The sequence below is a fragment of the Spermophilus citellus genome, assembly GCF_964194105.1.
Source record: "Spermophilus citellus genome assembly, chromosome: 1".
NCBI classification, from domain to species: Eukaryota; Metazoa; Chordata; class Mammalia; order Rodentia; family Sciuridae; genus Spermophilus; species Spermophilus citellus.
Window position 1 is genome coordinate 75,734,924 of NC_138182.1, and position 19,296 is coordinate 75,754,219.

Below are 19,296 nucleotides of genomic sequence, written 5' to 3' on the forward strand. Positions count from 1 at the left end.
TTTTTTTATGTAAAGCAATATTTGCTACAGATTGAATATAGAAGCAGATATGACAGCCATAATAGTCCCTCAGTAATGGCAGGGAAATTCTGCTTCCCTACCACACTGCCTGGGAAGGCCACCAGGATTCTGTTTCCTAAAATAGGAAACTAGAATACCATTTAGTTAATAATTTTTATGTATTTATATGTACATTAAACACATACTTTCTAAAACTTATAAAAACCTAAGGTTAGTCATAATAAATTGCATGCATCTTTAAATTTTGAAAGTTTTTTTTTTTTTTTTTTTTTTTTTAAAGAAGAAACAACATTTATTGGGCATTTCTGTCAGACACTGCCATTTGTCTAGAAGTTTGTGAAGTTCACTTGAGGTCAGATAGATAGGCAGGTAGGATGGAATGCTTGAAGGATGTATTCCTCAGACCATTGTTCTTGATATGTTTTTTTCCTAATTTTGGGCCATGGTTCTCAATGTTTTTCACCTTATGGTGCTTTAAGGATCCCCTGAGACTGGCCCAGATTATCTTTATCATTTTTTGATCTTAGGGATTGAACCCAGCAGTATTTTGAAACACATTCTTGCTAAATTGCCAAGCCTGGCCTCAAACTTGTAATTCGTCTGCCTCAGGCTCCTGAGTAGCTGGGATTACAAGTATGTGCTACTGCACCTGGTTTATGTACCTTTAGGTGAACATATATAGAGATATATGAACATAAATAGAGATAATGAGACCCTATTTTCTCTCAAAAGGCTAAAATTAAAGTGAATCTGTGGTGCTGGTTTGGAGACAGATATAATAATGAATTCAGTGATGTTTAATAGAACACATGCAGAAATACAGATGTTTTTATGTGTGAATTAATATATACATATATTTCATGACTCCATTGACCAAGAGGCCCTAGAATTAGTGGTATCCTAGTAAATATATTTAGTATCCACATCTTTGTTTCTAAGAACTCTCATATAAGAAATGAGGGTTGATAGAAACACTGAAAACCCATGATGTGATTAGAATGTCTTGTGCCAAAGAGTAAAGAAGCATTCAAAAAAGGATAGAGTATATCAGAAGAACTGGGAGCTTTATGAAGGAGTTCCTTATGCCCATGGTAGAATGATTTTAGCAACAAAATAAACAGTAATTGTCAGGTTTTTTCAAACATTTGATTTTAAGCCATAGAATAAAATAAATATCCATGAATCCATACTGATAAAAGCAATTGAATAAATAAATAATTAGAGGGCTAGAAAGGGCAGCTCCCCTTTAAAGTAAGATTCTAATTAATAGATGCAGGAAGAATGAAAGCAATAAAGTCATTGATCAGCAAAAACTGTAGTAATAATTATTACAGAGAAGATTTATTGAAAGAAGCTAAAGTTGGTAGGTAAAAATTTGAAAAACAGGGTTTTTGCATAATTTCAAGTTTGTATTAAGTACAAATAGAAAACAAAGTGAATAATAATGAATAAAATCCATCAGACACCTCGAAAACTGTGTTAAAATTTCTATCGTTCATATTAAATCAGTTGACTTCAGTCACCCCTTGATACTGTTTAATGAGGATACAACATGATTTCTGTGGTTTTATTGCTTAATAGGCATATTGTCATTTCAGTTATGACAAAACATCAGGCAAACCCAAATTGAAGGGTCTTCTAAAAAATTTTTTCTTTTAGAAAGTGTCAGGTTCATGAAAGAAAGACTGAAGTGTTAAGAGACTGGAGAAGGCTAATAATAATTAAAAGCAGCTTGGGATTCTGATAAGGTCCTGGAACAGAACAACATTAGAGGGGAAAATTGAATTAGGTTTTTAGTTATTAGTGGGTAATTATCATATTTTACCAATTTTTTTATAATTGTATCTTGGTAAGGTAAATGTATTATTTAATGGAAATTAGATGAGGTATACATAGGAGTGTTGTACTATTTTTGCAAGTTTTCTGTTAAAGTACTATAGGTTTTGGATATAGTGTAGGGAACAAATGACATAAGTTATTTCACTTTTGAAATGAACTATTTATTTATTTATTTATTTATTTATTTATTTATTTATTTATTTATTTAGTGGTGCAGGGATTAAACCCAGGGTAAGGCAAGCACTCTACCAACTGATAATAGCCCCAATTTCCCCTCATAAGAATTTTGATTTTAAAAAATATGATAACTTGTCTTAAAATAAAAGAAAATCATCTGGCTAAAACTGCTACTGAGTAAGATAGCTTTAATTGTTAAACCAAATAACCTGGACTCTCTGCCTTTATATTTTTACCTTAGTTGGAATAGAAAAACCTTGCTTAGAAAAGTATGTTTTCAGAAAACTAAAGAATTTCTTTGGAGTTAGAAAGGTTTTTAGTTTCTTTTTCAATGCTATAATAAATTACGTAAATTTTCATGAGCCACTTAATTCTTCAGAGGCTGGGTTCTACCTGTGACTTGTCTTACTTACTAGTGTTTTTTTTTTTTTTTAAAGGGGTTACTATAGATTTAACCAGGGGCAAATTATCACTGAGCTACATCCTCAACCTTTTTATTTTTTATTTTGAGACAGGGTCTGACTACATTGCTTAAGGACCTCAGCAAGGTCTTAAATTTGTGATCCTCCTGTCTCAGCCTCCTGAGTCACTGGTATTACAGTCACGTGTCACTGTACCTGGCTGTTTAGTAGTTTTCATCATTTACTTTTTGCTTCGTTTCTTTTCTTCTCAACACTTTCCTGCCTATCCATTTATTTCCTAAATCTTTCAATATATTATCATTATTTTTTTCACAGTTTTGGGGATTAAAGCCAGGGGCACTCTACCACTGAACACTTTTTTTCCCCCAACGCTTTTTTTTTTTTTTAATTTTTATTTTTTCATTTCAAGACAGGGTTAAATAGCAGAGATTGGACTCAAATTTTTAATCTTCCTACCTCAACTTTCTGAATCTCTGGGATTACAGGTGTACACCATTATGCCCAGCCAGCACATTATTTTAAAGTCCTTATGATGTGTTGGGTGAGCTTTTCTTTCCTATAACCCAAATACCTGACAGAACAAATTAGAGGAGGAAAGAATCTTTTATTTTGGTTTAGTGTTTCAGAGGATTCAGTCCATGATCAGTTAGCTGCATGATTAGTAAGGCAGAACATCATGATGTCAGTACTTGACAGAGGGAAGCAAAGAAGGAGAAAGACAGGAAGGAGCTGGGGACATGTACACCTTTGCAGGACATGCCCCTATAACCCACTTACTCCAGGTAGGTTCTACCTCCCATTAGTTTATTCGGCTATCAATTCATTCATCCAATGAGTTAATTCACTGGTAAGGTCAGAGCACTCATGATCTGATCATTGACCGAAAGCTCTATTTTTGAATTGCTGCATTGGGGACCTTGCTTATCAATATATGACCTTTTGAGACATTACAGATTCAAATCATAATAGAGAGATAATGGGTCCGTAGAATGTACTGTAAGCTTAGGCGGGCTGGGGTTGTAGCTCAGTGGTAGAGTGCTCACTTAGCATTCAAGAGGCACTGGGTTCAATCCTCAGCACCACATAAATGTAAAATAAAGATATTGTGTCCACCTAAAACTAAAAAAATAAATATTTAAAATAAATAAATTTTAAAAAATAACAGAAGGCATCTGAGCACAGTGGCACATTCCTATAATCCCAGCAAATTGGGAAACTGAGGCAGGAGGATTGTGAGTTCAAGGCCAGACTCAGCAACTTAGACCCTGTTACAAACCAACCAGCCAAAAAGGACTAGGAGTGTGTAGCTTAGTGATAAAACAACCTTGGCTCTAGTCCCCAGTATCAAACAGACAGACAAAACTCTCCCCCAAAAGCAGCAAGTCAGATTCGTTCAGTAAGCATCATGGCTTAGTGCCTAGATCCTCTGTTTTTAGAATCCTGTTGAGATCTGAAGATTGTTAGAGGATTTCGATTTAAAACAAATTATAAAATTAAAATTGTATTAATTTTAAATTAAGTATGATGTAAAGGGTGATATATTTGTCATACCTCTTTTTCTTTTTTTTTTGTCCCATTTATGAATATAACATAGGGAATGCTCCTTTACCTGAAGAGATAACTTAGAGCATCTTGCAGAATAAGAAAAATAGAAAGCAAACATGGACAACAGGAATATTTATGCCACTTGTATATTTAGATTGTGGAATCATTGGTGTGATATATCACAAGGATATTGCTCTTAATCAGATTGTTCCCATGTCATGTTAACTTTTTCATATCTTTTTCTTTATGCATACAAATTAGGAATACTGGGTTTTGTTTTGTGGGACTAAGAATTGAACGTAGGATCTCGCACATACTAGGGAAGTGCTCTACTGCTGTGCTATAGCACAATCCTTTTATAAATTTTTATTTTGGGACAGGGTTTTTCTAAGTTGCTCAGGCTGAGCTTGAATTTGTGATCTTCTGCCTCAACCTCCTAAGTAGCTGGTATTACAGGTGTGCACCACTGGCCCGAACACTGTTTTTTACTTGCCTTTTTTCTGACAATAAATATTCTTTCATTATCAGTAAATGCATACCTACCTTTTTGTAACAGCTATGTTCCTTCGGATTAGTGAACCTTGATTTTTTTTTCCCTATATACTGATTAATGTGTCTTTATCCTTTGCTTTTATGAATAATGCCTCAGTGTATAATGGTGTACATATTTATCCTTGCACATTTGTGCACATATTTGTTTAGTTTACTGGAAATTGGTTTGCACATTTTTAAATTATATGTTAGAAGTTGACCGCCAACAAGATCATATTATGTCTGCAAAGCTTTAAAACCAAAAATAGTTTTTAAAATGTATCATTTAGTGGCAGAATCTGATGTGAATATGTTGGATGGAGAAGCTTGACTTGAAATTATGTTATCTTGTCAATCTTTATGTTTTCCAAAGATCATGCATGTTCACCTTACTGCAAAAATACTGATGTGGTTGGTTATGAGGTGCCAGCCTGAACCTCATTGGAAATTTAGTATTAGTATATTGATCTTTTTTTTAAACCAGAAAAAGTCTATTTGAAAACACATTTGTCTTAAACATTCTTTTGATAAGGTAATTTTTAGCTGGGGGTGATGATATATAACTGTAATCCAAGCAACTCAGGAGGCTGAGGCAGGAAGATCACAAATTTGAGGCCTGCAAAATTTGAAAAAAGCACAAGGAGAGCTGGGGATATAGCTAAGTGATAGAGTGCCTCTGGATTCAAATCTCAATACCACAATGATGATGGTGGTGATGATAAGAAGTTTTTACTTGTTCCGGTGTACATTTTCAGTAGTATGTGAATTTGAAAGTATTTTGTTAACAATAAAATTTATGAACTGATTAATGCATTTACTAAAGATGTTTTTTAAAGCGTGTGATAGTTTTATTTTGGAGAGTTAGACAACATTTTAAAAATAGCATAGATTTTGGTTGAAATCCATGTAGGAACATTGTTTCTTTACTTCTTGTGAGCCTAAAACCTTACTCTTGAGTAACTTAACAGATTTTCTTCTGGCAGTGGAAGAAGTCACATATTTCAGTTAATGGTTTTGTGTTTGTGGGGAATGTTGTGCAACATTCAAAATGCAGTATTTTGAAGCTTAATTCTGAATATTGAAAGGTGTTTATCCAAGTTAACCTTTGATTTCTGCTGATGGGACATGAGTTTAATATAGCCTTCACTATTTCAATTACTATTTTTTTGTGTGTGTGTTTGTGTGTGTGCACATGCGTATGCATTTAGGACATATATAATTTGGAATTTGCATTGATTGAATATTAAATATTATGAGTCTGTTACTTAAATATTAATGTAGGATTTCTGACTTGATCATATAATAATTTAATTACCGAATTAATAATAATCCTACACATACATATATTGATTTTTGCTTGAAGTTTTACTTGCTCTAGAACAGGAGTCAGCAGATTTTTTTTTTTTCTGGCAAAGGATAGGATAATAAATATTTTAGTCTTTGTAGGTCATATGACCTCTGTTTTAACTCCTTAACTATGCTAGCTAAAGCAAATGATTGTCCTATATAACTTAATTTACCAAAAAAAAAAAAAAAAAGTGTGGGCTGCTACTGTTCAAAAGTTCCTCAGTGGGTTAACAAAAGTAGAGCAAAGAGAGGTCAATAAAACTTTTCCTTCTGCACACAATAGAATTTTTTTCTAGGCAGTGCATCCTTTGAGGTGGCTAATTTCTGTAGGTTTTGGATATCTTGAAGACCTCTGCCATGTCACTGATAAATTTTAGACACCCCTCCCCTCTGTCTTTTTCTGGTACTTGGAGGTTGAGCCTAGGGGTGCTTTATGGCTGAAGTATATCTCCAGTTCTTTTTATTTTGAGATAATCTCTCGCTAATGTGTTGAGCCTAGCATGGAACTCCACTACCATTCCTGGCTCTTTGGATTCTCGATTTCTTTCTTCCCCCTCCCCCTCCCACCTCTTTCCCCTCCCTTCCCCCCTCCCCCTCCTGTAGTACTCCTCTTTTTGTACTCCTCCTTTTGTAGTTGTAGATGGACAGAATGCCTTTATTTTAGTTGCTTATTTTTATGTGTTGCTAAGGATTGAACCCAGTGCCTCATATATGCTAAGGCAAGCACAATGGCACTGAGCTATACAGCCCCAGCTTGATTTCCTGAACATAAGCATATAACCACTGAGGTTATGTGTCATTGCCTTGGGGTTTTTTGTGTGTGTATGTTTCTTTACTTTATTTCAGTTATTTCTTTGGCTTAGTTTTTAGACTTGGAACAAAATAGAAGAAGGAAGTTTAAATCTAGGCACTACAATCGATCATTAGTCACAAATTTGAATATTGTAATTTGTATAAGTTATTTTTTATATGAAATAAAGTACCTGGTTGTGGCTTACATGTCGTAGTGCTGAAATTTTTGTTTGAAATAATTTCAGACATGAAGAGGAACATCGTCGGCGTGAGGAAGAAATGATCCGACATAGAGAACAGGAGGAATTGAGGCGACAGCAGGAAGGCTTTAAACCAAACTATATGGAAAATGTAAGTAAAATATAGTTAACCAAAAATATTTTATATTATCAGGTGGGTGACATGTATTTGGAATTTTTTTAGATTTTTATTTATACAATAGTATATTTTCTAATCTCTTTGAAGTTGCCATGCTTATAACTAACTCTTACAGATAATAAAATTAGTAACTGAATGTAATATGTTTTATGAAATGGATGGTCCTTTTTTTTTTTTCTTTCTATTTTAACTGCCCTTCTAAAAAATATAAGCTGTTAAATTAGAAATCCTGACTATATGCATCATCTCCTGGCTGATTTTTACCTTATATTGATACTAGCAAGTCTTTATTCTCGAACATTTTAGATACATAAAAATGGAGACTAGTTAGTATATACCCATCATTCCAGATATAACAGTTACAAACACATGGTTGTATACATATTTTCTTTCCCAAACTATTTTGTTTGAAATATCTAACTTCATATAGTTTCACATGTATTTTTAGTAAGTATCTCTAGAATATGTGTATTTTTCTTTTAAATACTTGTATCGTATCTTAAAAATGGCTAGTTTTTGTTAAACAATTAAAGCTGAGGTTTACATAGGTCTTATAAATGATTTTTTTTTACAATTGATGTTTTGAATTGTGTGATTTTCTCATTTTTTTCCTTTTTTTTAAAAGCCTCATTATGCATAGTATCTCGCATGCTGAGTTTTTCTGAATACATCAGTGCAGTGATTTAGCACATTCCTGTGTTCCTGAATTTTCTGCAAACTGAGATATTCAAAAACTTAATCTGATTCAGGTTTTGATTTTGGAGGGCAAAATGGTGAAGCAAACAAGACTATGTCAGATATGTTAAAATCTACAAGTTCTTAATGATAATGTGTGAAGAGTTACTACATTTTTCATCTTGAAAGAATGCCAACATAACCCATTATTCTGAAGAATATCTCTTATTGTTTTTTTTTTTTTTTTTCTTCTCTGATGTTGGGAGCTATGATACTTCAAAAAGAAGCTTAGACTTCTTTAGTAAGTTTCTGAGGCTAAAAGTATTAACAGTTCAAATTATTGACTCTTTTTTTCCTGACCTTTCTGTCCTTATTCTTCTGAAAATTTTTAGCTTTTTTTTTTTTAACTAGAATACATAGAAAAGTAAATCTTAAGTTGTATAATAACAAAGAATATTTATCTTACTATCAGGTAAATACCCTTGAATGAAAATTATGTGGCCTTTAAATAATCAGAAAAGATTTTCATTCTTTTTGTGTTATACTAAAGGTTTAATTTAATTGAGTTTTAAATTCTATTACTGAATCAATTGAGTAATTAAAAAAAAATTCTGAGTTTTTATTGAGTAATTTCTACCATTATTTTGTAATTCTTTTTTCCTCCTTATATAATTAGTATACATATTTTAAACTGTCATCTTGGGTTTTTTAGTTGATATATTTGCACATAAATCTGTTAAATTTTTCAATTTGAGGATAATTTAAATTATTGAAGAAAATGGGATGTTTAAGTTTTCTAGGCCCATATTTGAAAAATAGCAATTACTGATATTATCTTTAAATATAATCACATGTAAACCATATGTGATTAATTTCTTAAGGAATCTTTCATTGAGAATTAGAAAATTCTCCTGTTCTTTTTATTTACCTGAATATTTACTAAAGAATTTTCTTACAGTAAACTGATACTAATGTCTGGCATGACTTTCATATTTTTGGAGTGAATGTATAGCTATTTGTATGTCATATGCATAAATAATCAAGTTAGGGGACTAGAAGGAAATAATTAAATATATTGCTAATTTTACTTTTTTTTAGAAAGCTATTGGAAATATTACTACATTTTAAAATTGAATTACTACAGGTTCTTAGTTTTAATATTTTAAGCTGGGTGTAATGGCTCATGCCTATAATCCCAGCAATTTAGCAAGATCCTGTCTCAAAATAAAAATAAGAAGAACTGGGGATGTAGCTCCTGTGGGTTCAATCCCCACTTCCAGGGGCTGGGGCCAAGTGTGTTGTATTTGAAATTCATTTTAATGTTGTATAAAGTATAAAATATTACAAACATACAAAGAAGTTTGAAAATAGATTTTAGATATTAAACATACTCTGATGGGCTTATTGGCATTTCTAAATAGATCATGTATTGTTTCATGAGATTATATTCTTAGAAAAGGATTAAAAGATAATACATTCATTTATATGATATATTTCAGGGAGTTGAAGAAGCACATGTTGCATATTTTGAAGCGTCATAATCAAAATTAATTTGACTAGAGCAGGATTCATCAAACTATAGTCTTTTACCATGTCCATTTTAATAGTACTTCATCACAGAGATAAGAATAGTATTAATCTTTTCATAAAAAGAAGAAAACTGGGCTTGCAACTGTAGGCTGAGTTACTCAAGTTAACTCCATTGGCTGAGGGAAAAGAATTGCTTGAGCCCAGGTTTTGATGCCAGTGTGGGCAACATAAGAAGATTCCAGCTCAAAAAAGAATGTTACACGACTTTTGATCCACAGTATTTTAAAATATTTGTTCTTTGCCTCTTTATAGAAAAAGTATATTGAATCTTATGGTGAAATGTTTGTGATTTCTTAGAATTAGTATTTATGTTAGGTTATAAAGTTACTGAACTCTCACTTTTCTGAAGAGCTAATATATATCAAATAGTACATAAAAGTCGGCTGTGGTGGTGCACAACTGTAATCCCAGCAGCTCATGAGGCTGAGACAGGAAGATCAAGAGTTCAGAGCCAGCCTCAGCAATGGTGAGGCGCTAAGCAATTCAGTGAGACCCTGTTTCTAAATAAAATTAAAAATAGGGCTGGGGATGTGGCTCAGTGGCAAAGTGCCCCTGAGTTCAATCCCAGGTACCAGAATGAATGAATGAATGAATGAATGAATGAATGAATGAATGAATAAATGAATAGTACATAAGTAAGCTGATAATTTGTGTGACAAAGGAATTAAATGTTTAGGGGAAATTTCTTTTTAAAAGCGCTTTTGAGATTAAAAATCGTATGAACAGACACAAGACTTTCATAATTTTGGTATTAGTTTTATTTAGTTCCTAGCTTCATAATGCTTCTTGCTAATGTAAAACTAATCAAGCACTAAAAATTAACAAATGCTCTTTACCTCTCTTGACTGCATTTGGAAAACATCTTGTTAATAAGAACATATTAAGGCAGTTTTCTGAGATATTCGTCCTTTACTTTATAAAATGTCATTGGAAAAATTGTTAAACAGTTTTAATTCTTATTATTTTGTTGTTGTTGTTGTTGTTTTGTTTTAAAGCTTTGAAATTAGGCCCTCTTATGTGCTTTCTCTTTTTTCACTGTTCAATTTAAAGGGAGGAGTCAAATGGTAAGTGTTCAGCTTGCCTAGTAATGAAAGTAGAATTTTCTTGGTTAGTTTTAATATGTCACCTTTTATTTCTTTATCTTATTCCCATTAGATATATTCCAACATAATTAAGAGCATGGAGCTATGAAGTATTAAAAAATTGATTTACACTTTATATCCTAAATACTAATGTTTTTTAATGTAGCAAGGGATGAAGGAAAACACATCTGGTCATATTTATTTTTCTTTGTCAGCCTTCAACTTGATGATAACTTTTATGACATACATGGAAACATATTTTTAAGAATATGTTGTCTATTTTTCTTTAGAGAAAAATCAAACTGATAATTATTATTGTAATAAATGAAACATGATATTTTCGCTCTTGTAGAATAACATACTTTTGACTACTTTAAGAATGTATTTTTGTCCTATATCTCATTTATTTTTAGGTTTATCTTTTACTATAGCATGGAGTGTATTTGACCATTTTTTAGGTAGTTTTTATGATCATTTCTAGCTAGTATTTACTAAGTTGCAGTTTTCTGCTGTCCCAGTTTTATAGCTTTTGGAAACATAACAATTTAGAAATAATGAAAATTTTATGAGGTTGGCTTTTTTATGATTGTCTTGTAATTGTTTTCATGTTAGGTTGCTTCATTTGCTGTAGATGAAGTAGTTTAAACACTTAAATACTGCAGTGTTTTCTTGTGGAAAGAATTTCTACTAGAGGAAATGGTAGATTTTAATTTAAATATTTCGTTATTGCAGTTTCTTGTAGTAAATATTGCTTTTGGGGGAAATGTTAGTGTCCTAATAAATATCCAGATGTCAGTATTTTTCTGGCTACCATAATTGTATCATGTGGTGATACAAAATTTTGGTAATGTTTAGATTGAATGCTAGTAGTTATTTTTTTTTAAGTTGTATTAAAAAAATGCTAGTAGTTAATTTTAAAACCTGAAAAGTTTCTATTTCTGGTTTGGTAAATACTTAAAGTTTGCTTTTCAGTGAAGAAAAGAATGGCATTTAAGATCTGTTTAAATACCCTGCAATAAATTAAGTCTTGGTACTGTAATGTGTGTGGTCTCAGATGTGCACATAATAAACTTGGAAGTAAAGGTATATTATATGCCAAGGCAGCAGTTTGATTCCAGTTGGGTTCCTTTGACAGAGTATTCCTTGTTGCAACCTAGGGCCTGTGAAATACAGATCAGAAACATTAAGAAAATATATCCAGGGGCCTCTTATGTAGCTTAGTGATAGAGTACTTGCTTTTTAGTATCCACAAGGCTGTAGGTTAAGGAAAGGGAAAAAGAATTATATCCAGCGGCTGCTGGTTTTATGTCTCTTCCAAGGACAGTATTTTTCAAACACTTGGGAACTTTTTAAAAATGTGGATCCCATTGTGGAATGGTGGCACAGGCCTATAATTTCTGTGACTTGGTAGGCTGAAGCCAGGAGCATCACAAATTTTATTTTATATCAAGTAAAAAGGGCTGAGATGTAGCTCCATGGTAGAGCACTCCTGGGTTCAATTCCCAATCTGGAGAAGGGGGAAAAAATAAGTGGAGCCCTAGATCTTATACCTAATCATAATTTTTTTGTGTGTGATTAGATTCTGAAGTATCTTGAGTATCAGTTGCTTTTTTTTTTTTTTTTTTTTTAATTTAGTAGTTCTTAAACTTGAACTCAAGGTCCACTATATATTTTGATTCAGTAGTTCTGTGTTGGAGACACGGGCTTAGCATTTTAAAAAGTTCTATACCTTGCTCATTGTCTCTATTAGGGAAAGTTGAAATATCACAGATTGTATGTTAAAATGAGAATGCTGGTAGTAGATTTGGGCGGGGGGGGGCTTCTTGAAATGTGAATGGAGAGTGTGCTTGTTGTAACACAGGGGAGGGTGTTATTCATATTGAGTACAGTTTAAATAGTGCAACATTCTGTCTGAATAATGCCATGTTGATTTAGGTGTAACAATCTTGAATTGGGCTTTCAGATTACATATGTAGAGAATATTGTCTCAAATGACAGGTTAAGTTTTTAATTGTTTCATCCAGACAGGGGTCAGCAGAGTAGGACAGGGTCAATCTACATGCTATCTATTTTTGAAAATAAAGTTTTATTGGAACATCATATTATTATTTTTTGTTGATTAATTTCTGTTTTGCTTTACAGCCTGAGTCGAATAGTTGTGACACAGCTTTATGAGGCTGGATTAAGACTATGTGGCCTGCAAAGCCTGAAATATTTACTATCTAGCCTTTAACAAAAAATGTTTGCTGACTCTGATCTAGAGCCAATATGAGAATCGGGTGGAATCTATCAAAAGGGACTCATGTTAACCAAACTCATAGAGTTTGAAAATTTTAATGCAAAGTAATTAATTTGTATGTTCTTTTCCAGTGTTTTTAGAAGGCTCACTGAGCAGACAACTCATATCCTAAATTCAAGATTCCTGAGGAAGGAATCCAAGTTAGTGTTCCTGAGGTTCACTGGTAGTTTTGGTTATGAGTCAGAGCAAAAGTTATGGAAGAACTGGTAAAGTTTCACTGTTCCAGACTGATACTTGGGAGTTTCCAAATCTTTGTAGTTTTAATATAAACCATTATTCTTTAAAATGTACCACCTTTTGGTGAGTAGTGTCAAATTTGGCCTGTTATTTAACCAGCCACTTCGTTTTGTTAGCTTCTCCTGCTTCCTGTATAGGCATTGTTTCTCTTATTCATTCCTTGATTTAATTATAGCCTTACTTCTGGTGAGGCATATACAAAATTCAAAGCAACGATCCCTATTGTTTGTTACTAATGAATAGGTATAAATTCATTTTCTGAAATGGCTTATGAATTTTTGAGAGAAGTGGCAGTTTGGTCATCTCTGCCTGACCATCTCTCTTTTTCTGAAAGCTATTTAGCTCTAATAAGTAATTTGTAGATGTACAAGGATGGGGGGACGGGGAGATACCTAAAGTATTCAAACAAAGGACATTTTAAAAAGGATTTTTATGGTCTCATAAGCTTAGAGGAATAAAGAATTATATGCTGTAGAGTTGTTAGATTTAGATATATCCTGCTGGGCGATTGTTGTCTGTTGCTAATATATGAACATGTTGGTGAAAATCTAAATGGATAATAACATAAATAATTTATAGTGGTCTCACATATTGTTTTCTAGTTGTGACCAGTTATTCACTGAAACAATTATTAGTATAAAGTGAGGACTTTTCTAAATACTTCGGATAGCACATAATTTGTAATAAAATGGAAAGACTGATTTTGGTGATTTGGGATATTTTGATTGAAGGTATAAGTGTTAACTAAGTGTTGAATTCTTGGACCACTTCTGTAAAATGATTTATTTAATATTCTTGACAAATCACCGGTATTTTGGTTTTGTTTTTGATATTGGGGACTGAACCTAAGGCTTTATTTGGACAAGTACTGCACCACCAACCTATGTTCCTCGCACTTTTTAAATTTTTATTTTGAGCCAGGGTGTCACTAAGTTGCTCAGGTTGACTTTGAACTTGTGATGCTCTTGACAGCCTCCCAAGTTGCTGGAATTACAGGTGTGTGCCACCAGACCTGGCTAAAATTACTTTTTAATAGCAGGCATAAAATGGGCTTCTTTGGGTGAACCAGGATGTATGTTTATCCCAATCATATTTTATGATTTTTCTTTCTATATTTTCTTTTCTCAATCATTCATGTTTAAAACAAATACAGATGGAAATATTTACTGATTCTCTTATTCTCCATACATTCTTTTATCAGAGGTCACTTCATTTTATTGGATTATTTTTATGTCATTTTTATTTAACTTTAGCATTTTTTTTTCCTTTAGACTCTCTTTGAGAGAGGTTCGTAATCCAGAAAGTTTTCCATGTCTCTTTTTTTTCTTTCTGGAGAACCTCCATATAGACTCAGTTAATATTATTACCTCTGACTTATTATGCCTGCTATGAACTTTCTCTCTCTTTTTTTTAATCTTTATTTTTATTTGTGTATTTTTGAACCCAGGGCCTAATGCCTGTGAGGCAAGTGTTCTACCACTGAGCTACACCCCCAGCCCTGAACCTTTTCATTTTAGTGTAATTTTTTTAAAAGTAATGATCAAGTTGGAGTCTTAATTATTATTAATTTTTTACTTTGTGGTACACTAATTGTACTGAGTGTATTTGAGGTCAGGAATTAATGTATTTGTCATTTTTTTTTTTTAAGATGTAAGTCGAGAGAATTACTTGCTTCATATCTTGTTTTTCAAATGAAGTGAAGCTCAATCGTGGTTTCCAATTGGGGTGGAGGCAGGTTCCAGGGATTGAACTCAGGGGTACTGAGTTCAGTCAGCGGGCACTGACCACAGCGGGCACTGAACCACGTCTCCAGCACTTTTTTGTATTTTATTTAGAGACAAGGTCTCAATGAGTTGCTTAGCGCCTCCTTTTTGCGGAGGCTGGCTTTGAGCTCTCTATCCTTCTATCTCAGCCTCCTGCGCCATTGGGGTTACAGGCGTGTGCCACTGTGCCTGGCTCAGTATTCTTTATGGGCCACCATACCTTGGTATTTATTGAATGCTAGTCTCAGATGTTAACATTCGATATTTTGGAAAACAAAGGTGGTGTTGAGGTACAATTATTGATGCATTTTTATCGATTTCATAACAATCACATAGAGAAGAGTAGTTTTTAACACCAGTCAAATAACCAACCATTTTTTTGTGCTTGGTTTTCAGCACACCTAACTTTTCAATATGAGATCCCACTTGAATATCCCTTCAGAGTGTTAGGCTTACAGGAAGACTTGGAGGTTTCCATTTAGAAAGAAAAGTTTGTTCATTGTTTGCTGTGTTCAAAACATAGTGCTGAGCACCATAGAGAATACAGAAGATGTTAGAAAATTTTAGTTGCAGACTGCTTAACACAGAATGTTAAGAAATAAAGCTAAAATGTTCTGAGAGTTTAAAGAAACCTGGGAGTGTTAAGTGTTATTGAAATATTTATGAAAATTTCTTTGGGTGTTTTCTGTTTGTTTTTTTAAACCTAGAGTATTGGTTTATTATTCTGCGATGTGGTAGGTATACCTCATGTAATGGTAAGTTCTAATAATTTTTAGTTCTGAATGGTAAGATCTTACTTTTAGCTAATGTTCTCCCCACCACACCCCTTACCTTTTTTTAAAAAAAAAAAAAATTGGAGGAGAATCAAGATTGGCAACTAGAGGTGTTTAGCTAAATGTGTTTTTTAAATGTCTAATATATGTGATATAACTAATTAAAAATTTTAAAATTATTCAGTTGAATTAATAACAAAAATATTCTAAGAAGGCATAAATTTACTTTCATTTTGTGACAGCCTATTTAGAGCCACCTTATAGGAGTTTTTTTAACAAGGTAATTATATTTTTAAATATTTTTAGGTCAATCAGTACCTTCTATATTTCTAAACCAATCAGTATCTTCTATATTTAAATATTGAACTCTTCTATACTTAAATATTGAAGCTTGGTAGTATCATCTGAAATGTTAGAATTTTATGCTAAATTAAACTTGACAAATGGGAATGTTAATATCCATGTTTAAAACTACCAGTGGTAAGGCATAGGAACTTGGATTTTTAAGCATGCTCCACTGATGGAATGCATTAAAGATATACTGTTAATAATTATAATTACAAACTTTGGAGGACTTTTTAAATACCTGGGGCTAGAAATATTGCTCAGTTGGTAGAGCCCTTGCCTAGCATCTGTGAGGCCTAATGTTTCGATACCCAGCAACCCCTCTAATATCTGAAAAAAATATATGGGTAAGTTTGCTCTTTTGGTCTTATGATGTCTTCTATATTGTGCTCCATGTTTTAAATCCTGGATTTTCTGGTTGTAAACTTAACCATATTTTAATTTTCTCTTTTTTTGTGTGATGCTGAACCCCCTGGACTTTGCACATAGCTAGGAAAGCACTGTGCCACTGAGCTGTATAACCCCAGGCCTTAATCATATTTTTTATAAGATAATTTCTTCATCTGGCATATTATACGTTTTCTAAATTCTGATTTTAAACAATTGATATAGTTGTTATTGTAGTTTCTCCTACAATTACAAATTTCAAATAACTTAGATTTTTTTGATGCTATTTAAGTATTTAAAAAATTACCGTATGTCAAATTATTTGCTTTGTGTTGGGTACTTAGAAAACATATATCTTATGTAAACATGAAAGCTTCTGGTAAATTTTAAGATAATTTACTAATGCCTAATATCACAAACAGAAAAGGATAATCTCCTCTATGAAAATGTGTACTTAATTCCTTATACATTGGACCTTATATTCCTTATATTCTTTTGCTGCTGCTTTCTTCTTTTGATGGGATCAGTTTGGAATCGCTTCTTGTACAGTTTTTATTTGTTCTTTTGTTTCATCTATATATACTGTGACCTTGCTAGTTGTGATAGTTTAACTTTGGTAAGAAAGAAAATACACTAGAAAAGAAAGAGATTATGGATTAAAGAAATGCAAACTAGTCACTAGTGACTTTATGTGAGATTTGGTAAGATTCTCAATATTAGTATTGGATTATAGCTGAGATTGCTGCTCATTTAAGGAGTTTGGGGTAAAAAAAAATGAATTATTACCAAATTAATGCTAGGTTTTGAAATCAAGCATTTCTTCAGAGAGAGTTTGTGAAGACAACTGAAAATGTTTTGGGGTATATACATTGAAAATAAAATTCTCAGGTGAATGTTTGTTTAAAGATTCAATTTGTAAATTATATATTTCCTTTTGTTTCTTGATGTGTACTCCATTATGCATTATTGCATTTCGTTCAATATCAGTTAGAAAAGTATTCTATGTATTAAAAAGTAGCCATTAATTTTGCCTACATACTCTTGAATTTGACAGTAACATGAGAATAATTCCTTTACTCATTAATTGAATCAGCCTTTAAAAATACGTTATTGAATGAATCTTGTTGAAAGAGGTACCAAAAATATCTCAAGTTAGTAGGCATAGTACATTATCCTACTTCTGTTATTGCCTCTCTTTTTTGATTGGATATTTAACAAGGAACAAATATTTTTGTTTCATGACTATCCCTTATAGTCTAAGATTTTTTTTCTTCCTTTTGTGTGTATGTGTCCTGGGAAATTGAATCTAAGACCTTAAGCATGCTAAACACGTGCTCAACCACTGACCTGTGTTCTTAGCTCCGTGTTTCTTTTTTTGTTAAGCAGACTTTTAATTTTTTTTAGAGCAGTGTTAGATTCATAACAAAATTGAACGGAAGGTACAGAGTTTTTCCATCTACTTCTGTCCCATTTATGTATGGACTCCCTCTTATAAAAATCTGGCACCATCAGGGCATGATGGTGTATGCCTATAATCCCAGCTTCTCAGGAGGCAGATGCAGGAGGATCACAAGTTTAATGTAAACCTCAGCAACTTAGCATGGCTGAGTCTCAAATAAAAAAGGTCTGGGATGTGCCTCAGTGGTAGATTGCCCCTGGGTTCAGTCCACAGTACATGCATACCTACAGACACACACACACACACACACACACACACACACACACTCCAATACATAAAAAAATTCTTAAAAATTTTAAATATCCTATACCACAGCTGTACATTTATTATAATTGTTAAAATTGATGAACATACATTGATATGTCATTATCAACCAAATTCCATAGTTCATTAGAATTCAATCCTCATGTGCATTCAGAGGGTTTTGACAAATGTACAGTGATTTTTATGTACCATTGTAGTATCATACAGAGGTATTATTCATCCTTCCCTACCAACACCTGGTAATCACTGTCCCTTTGTCTTTTTCATAGTTGTGCCCTTTCTGAAGTGTCAGTTATTAGAGCCATACGGTGTGAAGTTTCTTTCATGTCTTTTCATGGTTTGATAGCTCATTTCTTTTTAGCACTCAGTATTCCACAGTTTATCTATTCATCTACTAAAGCACATCTTGATTACTTCCAAATTTTAGCAGTTACAAATACAGCTGCTTTAAACATGTGCAGATTTTAAATGGACAGAAGTTTTCAGTTCCTTGAAGTGAAAAGCAAGGAGTGTGATTGCTGGATCATATGGTAAGAATATGTTTAGCTTCATTAGAAACTGTCAAACTGTGTTCCAAAATGGCTCTATCATTTTGCATTCCCACCAGCAATTAATGATATTCTAATTGCTACGTATCCTTGTCAGTATTTGGTGTTGTGTTTTGGATTTTGGCCATTGGAAAGTTTTGTAGAGCTATCTCATGTTAATTCACAGTTCTCTGAAGATATGTGATATAGTTTCATTTTAACAGTCATAAAATTAAGGAACATTTTCTTCAATATTCATGGATGAAGGTATTTTGGATTGAATGTATTCAAATTGGGGGGATCTAAGTTATATAAATTAAAAGATTATCTTAGTTTCATAAACTATTTTTCCTTTTCCTATCTAGCAGTGAGCTATATAATGTTTGGATTTTTTTAAAATTACCTGAATTAAAAGTGTTAAATTTTTCAAAATTTCTCTAATGGTTAGGTTCTAAAGTTTATATGCTAGTATTTGAATTTTATCCATGGAAAACATGTCTCCTGTTCCTTTTTAGTTTGAGTATTTACTTTTATCTTAAAAAGATAAATTTGTGATGCACAGTCTTCAATATCTTAACACCTTTTTCATGAATGAATAACTTCTTGGCAAAGATTTTAAAAAATATTTTCATAGTATTACATGTAATAGATTTTTGTTCCATTCTTTGTTTTGATGTGTTGTGTTTGTTAGTGTTTCTGAATGCTAACAGTTTGTATTTAATATTTCTCAAGAAAATTTGATTAGTTACCTTTATTCATTTATATACATTTCCTCAGGGAAGAAATAAAATAATGCCATTTGCTAACTCTTAATATTCTAAATGCTAAATGTAATAGATTTTC

The 19,296-nt window shown here is 32.5% G+C and overlaps 1 protein-coding gene across 4 annotated transcripts in view; it reads left to right on the top strand.

The window, feature by feature from the left end:
• PSPC1 (paraspeckle component 1) overlaps positions 1 to 19,296 on the top strand; it is a 96,071-nt gene that overhangs the window by 35,273 nt on the left and 41,502 nt on the right. For all 4 annotated transcript variants that reach the window (XR_014021699.1, XR_014021700.1, XM_081292222.1 and 1 more), the window contains one exon: positions 6,920 to 7,025. Coding sequence is in view for 2 of the 4 variants with exons in the window: in XM_081292222.1 (XP_081148348.1) it covers positions 6,920 to 7,025 (106 nt within the window). In the remaining 2 variants the exon portion in view is untranslated. The remainder of the gene's footprint in view (positions 1 to 6,919; positions 7,026 to 19,296) is intronic.